This window comes from Pinus tabuliformis, chromosome J (assembly GCF_031772625.1).
Source record: "Pinus tabuliformis cultivar Carrire ecotype Pingquan chromosome J, CPIR1, whole genome shotgun sequence".
In the NCBI taxonomy this organism is placed as follows: Eukaryota; Viridiplantae; Streptophyta; class Pinopsida; order Pinales; family Pinaceae; genus Pinus; species Pinus tabuliformis.
The window spans coordinates 1,038,404,216-1,038,417,013 of record NC_142295.1 but is presented as its reverse complement, the minus strand read 5'-3'; the positions used below and the strand labels follow the sequence as shown (position 1 = coordinate 1,038,417,013).

The following is a 12,798-nucleotide window of genomic DNA, read 5'->3' as shown; positions in this document are numbered from 1 at the left end:
ATGAGATAGAGAATAAAATGAGAGTGCCAAAGACTGAACTGATCCTTAAAAGTATTTTTATCATTGAGGTCTATATTTTCTTCATTTTCCTCTATTTTCCTTCAATTTTCCTCGCATGCAATTTTGTGAACTTTCACCTTCCTTTTCTCCTATTTTCCATTATTTTCATAAGTAAATGTCAATTAATTCCACTTTACCTTTGCCACTTCATTTGCAAATTTCCATAGCCATAAATTAATCACAAGTGATCCCCATCGCTATGTTTTTGCCCAACATTCAACTTGAAATATGGGTCCCATGACCTTGGTCATATTATTCCTTTATTATCATTATTAGATGGATTTTTAACCAGGATCGTTACACTACCACTCACAAATATAAATATGGAAGTGTTGCTGCTCCTAGCCTTCAACAACCTACAAGGTTGACACCACAAAAATTGGAGGAAAAAGGAGAAAAAGGGCTTTGTTATAGTTGTGATTACAAATACACTAAAGGTCATAAGTGTGCCAAGAAGAAGTTATTTTACATAGATTATGAAGAGGAGGAAAAAAAGGAACAAGAAACATCAAAAGAAGAGGATATATACCATGAACCAACCCTAGAGAAATAAGAAATGAATCCGACCATATCTTGTAATGCAATATTGGCAGGATTACCACTCTTGAAACTCTCAAGATAAAAGGCTATATCAAGAAGAAAAAGGTAATAGTGTTGACTGATTTAGGTAATACCCATAATTTTATTCATTGTACGATATCGAAGGAATTGAATTGATTTCTATATCCAACGCTAGAGTTTAGAGTGATGGTTGCAAATGGTGGAACTATAAATTTCTCTAGAAAGTTCCATTATATTAAGCTAACCATTCCAATGGGTGGTGCTGTGTTGTACTAGGAGTCAAATGGTTACAATATTTGGGGACAATAACCTTTAATTTTCAAGAACTTTTCTTGAATTTTTTTTTGGGAAGGAAATGAAATTGAATCAAGGGGTATCATAGGGAAACTAGGGAAGATAATCAGCTCCAATGGCATGAAAATTATTTTGAAGAAATAAATTCACGAAGTAATTGCACAATTATGTTCACTAGACGTTCAAACATGGAAATAATCTATTTCTCGGAATCTACAAAAAGTCTTGGAAAATAATTCCAAGGTGTTTGAGACTCCCAAAGGCCTCCTATATATTTGTGATTATGATCATGCTATTCACTTGATTCGAGGAAGTGTTACTCCAAACATCATGCCTTATAGATATCCCTATGCCCAAAAGAGTGAAATTGAACATATGGTTGCAGAAATGTTAGCAGCTATAATTCAACCTAGTCAAAGTTATTTCTTTGCTCCAATAGTGTTGGTGCATAAGAAGGATGGGTCAAGGCATATGTGTTTATATTATAGGGAGCTCAACAAGCTCAATATTAAAGATAAATTTCCCATTCCTATCATTGATTAATTGTTGGATGAATTACATAGATCAATTTACTTCACAAAGTTTGATCTTGATTCAGGATATCGTCAAATTAGAATGAAGACCGAAGACATTTCAAAAACAACATTCTTAACTCATGAAGATCATTATGAGTTTTTGGTCATGCCTTTTTTCCTTACTAATGCACCTTCCACATTTCAGGGTTTGATGAATTCCATTTTCAAACCCTTCATTTAAAATTTGTGTTAGTATTTTTTGATGATATACTAATATACAGTAAGTCTTGCAAGGATCATGTTCAACATGTTGACAGGGTGCTCAAACTATTGAAGAAGAAACAATTATATGAAAAACCTCCACATGTTTCTTTGGAGTACAAGAGATGGAATATTTTGGTCATATTATATTTCATGAGGGTGTTAAGGTAGACCCTAAAAAATATAAAGCCATTAAGGAATGAAAAATCCCCACAACCCTAAATCATCTTTGAGGATTTCTTGGGTTGATAGGGTATTATCTCAAGTTTGTTAAGAATTATGGGAGAATATCAACGCCTCTAACAACATTACTGAATAAATATGCATTTTCTTGGACTCTGGAAGCAACTAAGGTCTTTGAACATCTTAAACAAGAAATGTACCAAGCATTGGTCTTATCTATACCCGACTTCTCAAAAACCATTATTGTGGAATGTGATGCCTTGGGAAATGTAATTGATGTTGTTTTAATGCAAGAAGGAAGGCCCATTTCTTTTGAAAGTCATCCAATCAAGGGAAAGTATTTACACAAACCTATTTACGATAAGGAAGTGTTGGCAATACTACATGCACTAAAGAAATGGCGACCTTACCTAATGGGAAGACACTTCAAGATAAAAATTGATCATGATAGTCTTAAATAATTTTTGGAACTAAGATTATCTTTAGAAGAGCAACAAAAATGGGTCACAAAGATGTTGTGTTATGACTTTGAAATAATCTACAAAAAAGGAAGCAAAATGTTGTTGCAGATGCACTCTCAAGAAAGGACGAGGATGTGGAAGCATTGCTCTGTGCCATTTCTATTATTCAATCTGATTGGATAACTAAAGCAAGGGATGAATGGAAGAATGATGAAGATGTGTGGACACTTATTCAAAATTTGCAGCAAGATCTGAGTAGATCTGATACATTTATCTAGAAAACTGATTCATTATGGTACAAAGATTGTTTATATCTTTGTAATAATTCCCAACTCAAACAAAAGATTCTTTTGGAATTGCACACCTACCCCTTAGGAGGGCACTAATGATTTTTAAAAACTTATCAAAAGGTCAAGAAGATTTCTTTTTGGGATGGCCTTAAATATGATATTCATAAGTTTGTGGCAAAATGTTTGGCTTGCCAACAAAATAAAGTTGACACAATTAAGACCCATGGTCTGTTACAACCTTTAGCCATTCCAAGTCAGCGCTGGGAGGAGATCTGAATGGATTTTATCATAGATTTACCCAAGTATCAAGGAAAGAGTGTCATCATGGTGGTAGCTGATAAAATTACCAAATATGCACGATTTTGTGCATTATATCATGCTTTTAAAGGCAATATAATTGCTACCATTTATGGAAATAATTCAAAAGCTACATGGAAACCCAAAGATTATTGTAAGTGACAGAGATTCCATTTTCACTGGAAATTTTTGGAAAGAATTATTTTCTTGTCTTGGTACTCAATTAGCTCTTATCTCATCTTATCATCCTCAATCTCACGGGCAAACTAAGATAGTGAAAAAATGTTTGAAATGTTATCTTCATTTCTTTGTATCTGATAAACAACACAATGGGTCAAGTGGTTACCTCTAGTTGAATGGTGGTAAAACACTTCCTTCCATACTACAACAAAAATGACCCCATTTATGGCACTTTATGGGTATCATCCACCATCCATCTCATCATCTTTAAGAGAAAATTCTAAGGTTCAAGCAGTGGAATATCACATTGAGCATCAACAACAAGTTATTCAACTCTTAAAGGATAACCTCACTCTAGTGTAGAATCCAATGAAACAATAGGCATATCAACATCGCAGTGAAAGAAGTTTTGATGTAGGTGACTAGGTATTTTTAAGGCTCCAACCATACAAACAAATTTCATTCAAGCAAGCTAAGAAGGATAATAAATTATCACCCAAGTAATATGATTCTTACAAAGTGTTGCAAAATATTAGTACTATGGCATACAAATTGGAGATGCTCGCATCTTCCCGGGTACACCCAATTTTCCATGTTTCATGCTTAAAGAAGGCTATTAATGAGAAGCTCCCAGTTCAAACATTATTGCCAAAACTTGTTGAAGAAGGAAAAGTCATATTGGGGCCTAAAGCAGTCATAGAAATGAGAACCTGAAAGTTACAAATCGATCAATTTCAAAATATCTCATTAAGTGGAAGAACTTACTTTTTGAAGATTCCACATGGCAGGATGAGAATTTTATATAGAAGCCTCCAAAAGTACTCAAGTGTTGAGGACAACATTTTTTTGAAGGAGAGGGGCATGTTAGGTCCCTATAATACTAGTGTATCTGTTCGTTTGAGGTAGCATCAGATGTGCTCTAGATAGGAAAATTGGTGGAGAGTCTAAAGAACATAAGATCTCCAATACCCAGAACACCAAGTTTTGAAGCAATATGTTGTATTTACACAAGAGATCCCTTGATTACCTCCACACATGGAAGTGGATTTCTCCATATAATTGCTTCTAGGAAATGCACCAACATCTAAAGTTATATACTCGATGATTACCCCAAAACACATGGAACTGAAACTATTAGCTGAAAGAAATGTTGGACAACGTATACATCAAGCCAAGTGTGTCATAATAGGGTGCACTAGTCTTATTTGTGCAAAATAAAGATGGAACACTCAGACTGTGTATAGACTACAAGAATTTGAATAAAGCTACCATAAAAAACAAATACCCATTACCTTGAATCAATGGCTTATTTGATCAATTGTGGGGAGCAACATTGTTCTAAAAGATCGATATAAGATCTAGTTATCACCATGTGTGTATATGGTTATCCTTTGTGTTGGAAACCATCATACATAGTAATTATAAATCAAGATACACATTAAATAAGATTGTTAATTTCAATAGCAAAAGAAAAATCAAACAAGAAGTCTGTGCCTACACAAGTAACAAGTGATATTCACTTAGAATAAATTAATATTCACTTAGACTAAATTAAAACTATTTACCTTAATAAAAAAGACAATCTTGGCTTATAGTTTGATATCCACATCCTAATTAAACGTATATGATTCTCTCAAATTGAATGTATTGTGTATCTCATGATTATCTACTATTTACCAACCTAGATCCAACTTAACTCTAGATCTATCAACCGCCAAGAGGGATCAAATCTCTCAAGGTGAAAACCTCTTTTTTTGAGTGCAAAACTTGAAGAAAGCTTTGCACCTCGAGATATTTGATTCCTCTCGACGCTTGATATATCTAGAGTTAAGAATGATCTAGGTTAGTTTCATTATTAATAATTAATAATAATTATTATTATTTTTTTTTAATTTGATTTATTTTTATTTTTATGTAATTTGACCGAGTCAAAATGTTTACATAACATAACATAGCTTGACAACATCTCTTCCATACCAGGTCGGAGAGCGCCTCTCTGCGCAATTATTTTATGTTAAATTTTAACTCTCAAATCAAATCCACACTCAAAGAAATATAACCTACAACTAGAACTAGAAAACAATATTCAATAAATATAAGAGTAGAACAACCATATTTTGTGAGCTAATTCAAAACAAAATATAACTTTGCCTTGATGGGATTTCCCTAGGTGGTATGACTTAACAATGTAAAATGTTGTTAGATATTGGCTAGGGTCCAAGTATATTGAATGGTGTATTATTTCTAAAGTGTGAGTTAGAGAAGGGGTGGGTGGGGTACTATATACATCTTTGCTGATCAAACCTGTTTTTAATATTTGATAAGGTATTAATCATGTAATAGTCTTTTGGTGATGCATCCTAGTCCCAGGTTGAGCTTTTATCCTATCAATATGTTGTTATCATGGTGGGGTTATCACTAGAAATAATAAATTAGTTACGTGATACAAAAAATATTTGAGCTCACCACCCTTATTAGCACACTTCTTGAGGACACCCTTCTCTTCTACAAATGGTTTGGGAAGCTAGTTGACCATTTTCGCACTTCTTCCAAGGGCACACTTCATATGGAAGATATTTTATATTTTATGATTGGTTGAGGCAATTACATGGCACAATCTTCTAGGGCACACCCTCATAAGTGATCTCTCTTAATTATTGCATGGATATTTCAACTACATTTAGCATTATTTGACCTCTATTAGTGAGAACCCTCACATATTTGACTTAGCACATAAAACATTTTATTTGGAGGTTGTTATGGAGTTTTCATGTGGCATGTTAAGAGGACATATGTCCACTTCAATGCATCTTGCATGGACTAGAAGCTTGAGGGCCATACATCACTTTACATGCATGCATCTTGGATAACACTATCTATGAGGACCTATAACATCATGTCTCGATTACTGTGCCTATTTTTATTGATGCACCCTCAGTTACATATTCATATTTTTGTTCCTCTGCCGAGAGGAGGGTGACCTCTTTTGGAGAGTCTAATGTGTACATATATTGATTTATGTGAATTGCACGACGTCGGGTATAGTGGAACCCACAATTACATAGCTCCTAACGTGGAGGGCATGACAAAGGATAACATCACACCAACATTTAAGACTAGTGACATCACCCTAAACCCTGGGTATATTGAATGGAGCACATAGTAGAACTCATGGGATTTAATTCCCTGGGTGACCTAGCACATGGGGTCTATTTGGTGGGGTCAAACACGACATAGCATGAATTTTTTTGCTTAAAAGTCAAGAGGGAGGCTAATCTTGTCACAAGTTGTATGTTTCCATGTAACCCTGACAAGGTCATGCCTAGTGGCTTCTCCCGAGCTTTTATTCTTGAGAAGAGGTGGCTAGGGAGGGGCCCACACTTGCTTAACCTGCCTATGTCTATGTATGAGTGTTCATTTGTTTATAAGGGTATGTCATATGAGTGAATCAATAGTGGATACATGTGACCCAATATAAGAACATGTCAACAACTTCCATGTGGCCTATGATGTGGACAATCACGTAGGAACTGCATGGCAGGCCTGATGATGTGGTGCAATTTGATTGACCAAGACTCTAATCAACCACATCTTTTGATGGAGTCAAATTGGAGAAAAAAAATTATTGTTACCAAATTTATTCCTCGCTAATCTTTAATCAAACGAATACTTGACTTCTTTCTATAAATAGTCTCTTTAGCACTAGCTTATTCTTAAAGTTCTTTGTTTTGGAATCAAAAACATTATATAGTTCACTTCAACTTTTTTTTATAAATATCCTTTTTAGCACTAGTTTATTCTTAAAGCTCTTTGGTCTAGGATCAAAAACATTACATGGTTCATTTTCGGAAATCTCCAATGATAATTATCATTGTAATTATTATTTATTTTTTATTTTTTAGATAATTAGCAATTTTTTATTATTTTTTAATTGAACCAATATTTGGGTAAGTGGTATTGATAAGCCATGGTAGTGGCCCATGATATTGTAACAAAGCCTCTTTACAAGTGTAATGACCCCATAAAACTTGTAATTATGAAAGTTACCATGGTAAGAAATTAGTGTGAACTGCTAATTACTATTGTTAAAAGATATTATTTTATTTATGAAATGGAAGATATTTTGGATAAATGCTGGCAGTCTCCTAAGGGAGGATTTGGAAAAAAGAAAAAGAAACAGTGATAAAACTGAAAAGGAAACTAACCCCTCAGCCAGGAAAAGTCCTGGGAGGGAAAATCCCTGGTCTGTGGTGACCGAGAGGGAGAGGAAAATCTGAGAAAAAGAGGAAAAGAAAAGAGAAAGGGTTAAGACTGGTGAGGACCAGATAACCCAAGCACTGAGGTGCTGGAGTCTTGTTGAGGGATGCAGGCCTGCAAGACAGCTCGGGGGGAGAATCCAGTGAACTGATGGATCTCATGGCTGGGTGGTTAAGAGCAAACATGTAAGGTGCAGGTGAACTTCTGGAGCATTAACTCTTGTAGCTGGTAGACCAGGTACGAGTTATTCACCATTATTCACCAGATTTATATCTCTGTATCAGTTTACTGGGTGTTCAGGAGGAAAATACAGTAAATATAAGTCTCTGTTGTTTTTAGATGCAAGAATATATATCATGTTCGAAACAGTTCTTATTAACACCTGAACTGGTTATTTAAACAGAAAGAATAGAGATTATCTGTCGTATATATATATATATCGCTTGTTAACAGAATGAAAAGTGTTGTATAGTATCTATATAGAACAGAGACAAATCATTTATATGCAAATTGTACAACCAATACATGTTGTCTATATAGAGAACGGAAATATATTTCTTTGCAAACTGATAACCAAAGCACGTTATCGATATAGAGATAAAGATCTGTTATTCAAATGCAAACCGTATAACTAGAGCATGTAGTCTATATAAAAACAGAGACACTCTAGTTATAATCAAACTGTATCCGAATCCGGAAATAGAGACCCTACTGGTATGCGAGAAATGAAGTGTATATTAGAACAATACAGCACGCTGCATTTAGTAGAATAAGTTAAATGAAAAACAGAACTGCAAGACAGTATTGTGGTGCGACGGAAGACAAAGCACACGGTGGAACAGTGTCATTGTCCTCAAGCATATTATAAGACTATAACAAGAACGTAACAGACCCTGCACTGAGGGTTAGATAACATTATGTTCAAACCTACTGCAAAAGAAATCACAGAGGCATATTATTATGCTCGGAACTTATGCGAAAGAAAAACCATAGTGGTATTGTTAAACATTTCCAACTGGTATAAAGAACAGAGTAAGCCGTTAATGGTGCGAGGTTGACACGAGGTCACCGGGAAACCAAACCCTGTATAAGGGACGGCCAGGTACTGCCATGGAATAGTCGCATGTAACCAGTAAGTACGCGACTAAAACCCTCAACTAAATAAATCAAAAACTCTGTGGTCATTGAATAACAGTGAACCTATACAAATGTCGAGCATTATACCTTCGTAAATCAACATTATATGTGGTAAAGTAAAACAGAATGCCAGAATAAACGAAATCCATTGATAAACATATGCAACGTATTCCATAGCAATTTCTTAAAATTATTATAACAGGAAACCCGGTTGGGTATAAGAGCAGTATAAAAGTCCAAATGTCCAGAGTACTGAAGGAGGCTCTCGGCCATCCTAAATTCATACAAAAACTTGGAAATTTAAATAGAAACCATCATGTCAAATAACAACAGTAAACGTGCGGAGGTCTTAATACATTTGGGTATTATGGTTCCGGCAGAGGGCCGTAAACTCTCAATCATGTAATACATGAAACCTGGCAGAATGCTGAATGGATAGTTATTCACAAACTGTATAATCAAAGATGGAAAGGCCGTCCACGATTTGAGCCAGGGTTGATCGAATGATAGAACCCTGAGCCATTTAAATAGACCGCCATGAGGAACACCTCAGGCTGGAAGAAATCACCATAAGATAAGCCGTAACAATAAACCTTTCTATTAAGTTTAACCATGATTCCGGCTGGAAAAACGTAATGGGTAAATACCTGTGAGTGCAGTGGCTGCATAATGACCCTTCGCGCGGTATTGAACCCCGAATCAAATACCTGTAAGCAGAATAGCAAGCAAGGTAAGCTCAGAACAATAGGAACTCCAGAGTATAAATAAGACACTGTAAGCATAAATATGTATGAATTTATCAGTGCATAAGACCTGTATATGGCGCGTAATGGAGGTCAAAGCACCTGGAATGGCGTTGCAAGTTTGCTCACCGGTGCATGGAGGGCTGCCGAGCGGAGCAGAATGCAGCCCTCTTCCAAACAGATGCAAATGAACCCGAAAACCATGGCTCGGTGGTTTATAAAACCCTTAAAACCCTGGAACCATCATGAGCCCTTGGATCCAGTTATGTGATCTGGGCCGTTCATCCAAATGAAGATCTGGCGCGCTAAACCCCGCGAAGTTACCGAGGCTTCACATGGCCTTTGCACGGTGCTAGCCACCTGGCAGAGGTAGGTGAAGATATTAACCACGCATTCACCACTTGGCACCAGGTTTGGTCGAGTAGTAAAGCCGAAATGTGTCACCTTTGACTTAGCTCATCGTATATTCACCAATGATTTTTAATCAAACAGGTTGATATGCTATGGAAGTAAATATTATATTTGTATGAGTTAATATATAGCCATGGTTGCAGTAATTAAAGGAAAATTGTATTTACGCACATGGGTAATCCATGCTGATTATATATGGGCGGATGTTAGGCCTAGACTATACAATTAAATTTTTTTTTTTTGGTATAATTGTCGTGGAGTTGTGACAATGTGGTATCAGAGCCAAGTTTCCAAAACTGTGGCCTCTAGAGCAATAAGATCCAGCTGCATGGAAATTATCATATAGTATATGTATGAGAAAGAATTAAATTCCGCTAATTGGTTTCTGTTTATTAATTAGGGAACAAATACAGAAACAACAAACCGATAACAGCCAACAGTAAAGATGGAGGGAATGCAGGGAGTGGACGGAGTTCCTCGGGAAAATCCAGAACTGTGGATACAACTTGGTGCAGAGACACGCAGTACCAATCTGGCGATACTGCAAACTGTTCAAGAACTGAAAGATGAAATGGCGCGTCTGCGAGAAGACAACGCGCGATTGACAGTGGAACAGGAAAGAATATTGAAGAGTCTGTCGGAAAGACAAAATCCACCATTAGCCAATCCCAGTGCGGAACACCAAAGGGCAACTGAAGAACGAAATTATGCACCTGAAATTTCAGAGGAGAAGGAAGATCATTCTGACAATGTAGTGGAGCAGCAGATGCCAAAGAGACAGAGAATGGAATTACAGGGAGAATTCCGGAAAATTAAACCTCCACATTTTGACGGAGAGCAGGAGGAAGCGGCAGAGGCTTGGTTAATTAACATTAACAAGTATTTCCAGCTATATGAGTATGATCAGAATCTGAAGGCGCGGCTGGCCATCTTCCAGCTACAGGGCAAAGCAACCCTGTGGTGGGAAGAAATCAAAATTGTAAAAGGAGTAAGTGAGCAGAACATAACCTGGGAAAAGTTTCAGAAGTACTTCAAGGAGAGATATCTAACTGAGCGTTTCTACGATGAGAAGGCACGGGAGTTCCATGATTTACGACTGGGACAACAGTCCATGGACGAGTTCATTAACCGCTTCACCTCCCTGCTTCGCTATGTACCATATATCAAGGAGGAGAAGGCCAAGGTGCAGAGATTTGTGAGCAGTTTACCAGCCTATATAAGAGAACGTATTGAGTTTGATAATCCCAGGACAATGGATGAGGCGATTCGTAAGGCAAGAATCTGTTATCAGCAAAACAAGCAGAAAGGAGACACTTCAAATAAAAGGTGGAATGAAAGAAAAAGCAACAGAATTGCTGGTAATAGCAAGGGAAGTCGTGGTAATGGCAGCAAGGTTGCTGGTAAAGGACAGATTGGCAGAAATGTAGCAAAGAGTACCTTTCGGACTAAGCCAAGTGAGAGCAGAATCAGTGAACCACCTGCCAGGTCAGACCTTGAGGGGATGACCAGACCTCCAGTCCAATGTTGGGGTTGTGGAGGCCCACACTACGTGAAGAATTGCCCTCAGCGTAAAGGAGTGGATCAAATATCTCAGATCCAAGAAGCATCAACTGTTGGAGAAGTGGCGCGCAGCATGCCAAGAATTAACGCAGCTCTGGAGGACCGTCAAGCGGAATACCAGCCGAGCATGGTGGAGTTTGAAGGTAAAATTTCTAATCTTTCTATAGTTGTTCTTATTGACCCAGGAGCTACTTTAAGTTATGTTAGCCCAAAAGTAGTAGAACAGTGTAAGCTATCTTCTGAAAAGTTCAGGAACCCATGGCTGGTACAGCTAGCCACAGGAGCTAAAAGAAGAATCTTAGCCAAAATTAATAATTGTTCTTTCAGCATAGCTGGACAGCCAATTACAGCAGACCTGAATGTGCTTCCATTAGGGTCCTATGACATCCTGATTGGTATGGATTGGATGGAAAAGCATTGGTCGTTGGTGAACTACAAGACCAAAACCATTTATTACAAGGATGACTTGGGACAGCAGCAAGAATTACAGGGAATTAAACACCCTGTACAGATCCGGCCTATCACTGCCTCCCAGCTAGCTAAATGTCTCAGGAAGAAGTGTCAGATTTACGCTATTCAAGTTGGTTATGCAGACCAGAAGAACAAGACATCTGCATTGGATAATATTCCGGTAGTGCAAGAATTTGTGGATGTTTTTCCTGAAGAAGTACCAGGATTGCCCCCGAAACGAGATATAGATTTCACTATAGAATTGACACCAGGGGCAGCACCGGTGTCACGAGCACCGTACCGGATGAGTGTACCTGAGTTGACAGAATTGAAAATGCAACTACAAGAGTTGCTGGATAAGAATTATATCTGCCCCAACGTGTCACCATGGGGAGCTCTAGTACTATTTGTCAAAAAGAAAGATGGGACTCTCCGTATGTGTATAGACTATCGTCAGCTGAACAAGCTCACGATCAAGAACAAGTACCCCCTGCCTCGGATTGACGAACTCTTCGATCATGTGAAGGGAGCAAAGGTATTTTCTAAGATCGATTTGCGATCTGGTTATCATCAGATCAGAATTAAAGAAGAAGACATTGCCAAAACCGCTTTCAGAACACGCTACGGACATTACGAATTTGTGGTGCTGCCCTTTGGCTTGACCAACGCACCCGCCACCTTTATGTGTTTAATGAACAGCGTGTTTCATAGGTTTTTGGACAAATTCGTGCTGATATTTATAGATGACATTCTGATATATTCTCGTTCCCATGAGGAACACAAAGAACATCTCTGGATGGTGCTGCAAACTCTTCGGGAACATCAGCTGTATGCCAAATTTAGTAAGTGTGACTTTTTCAAGGAGGAAATCCAATATTTGGGCCATGTGATTACTAAAGAAGGAATAGCAGTAGATCCGGAGAAGATAAGGACTATTATGGAATGGCCCATACCCAAGGATGTAGCTGATATCAGATCCTTTATGGGACTAGCAGGCTACTATCGAAGATTTGTGGAAGGGTTCTCAAGGATAGCCTATCCTATCACGTCCTTGCAGAAAAAGGGAAAGGTATTTAAGTGGACACCAGAATGTCAGCAGAGCTTTGATCGGTTGAAGCATTTACTCACTACTGCACCC

General features: G+C 37.4%; 1 protein-coding gene across 1 annotated transcript; it reads right to left on the bottom strand.

Annotated features, from left to right (window-relative positions):
- Nucleotides 1-8,829: 8,829 nt before the first annotated feature.
- LOC149230440 (uncharacterized) lies at nt 8,830-9,834 on the bottom strand. Its single transcript, XM_089381318.1, has 4 exons — nt 9,822-9,834; nt 9,310-9,464; nt 9,144-9,203; nt 8,830-9,010 (listed from the first exon to the last, which is right to left on the bottom strand). The coding sequence occupies exons 1-4, from the start codon at nt 9,832-9,834 to the stop codon at nt 8,936-8,938; spliced, it is 303 nt and encodes a 100-aa protein (XP_089237444.1). The 3' UTR covers nt 8,830-8,935.
- Between the last annotated feature and the right edge of the window lie 2,964 nt (nt 9,835-12,798).

Excerpts from the sequence above, each read along its gene's own strand:
- LOC149230440 (XM_089381318.1), bottom strand. Across the intron at positions 9,204-9,309 it reads CCATTACGCGCCATATACAG|GTATTTGATTCGGGGTTCAA; the intron begins GTCTTATGCACT and ends TTCTGCTTACAG. Across the intron at positions 9,011-9,143 it reads TGCAGCCACTGCACTCACAG|GGTTCTATCATTCGATCAAC; the intron begins GTATTTACCCAT and ends TAAATGGCTCAG.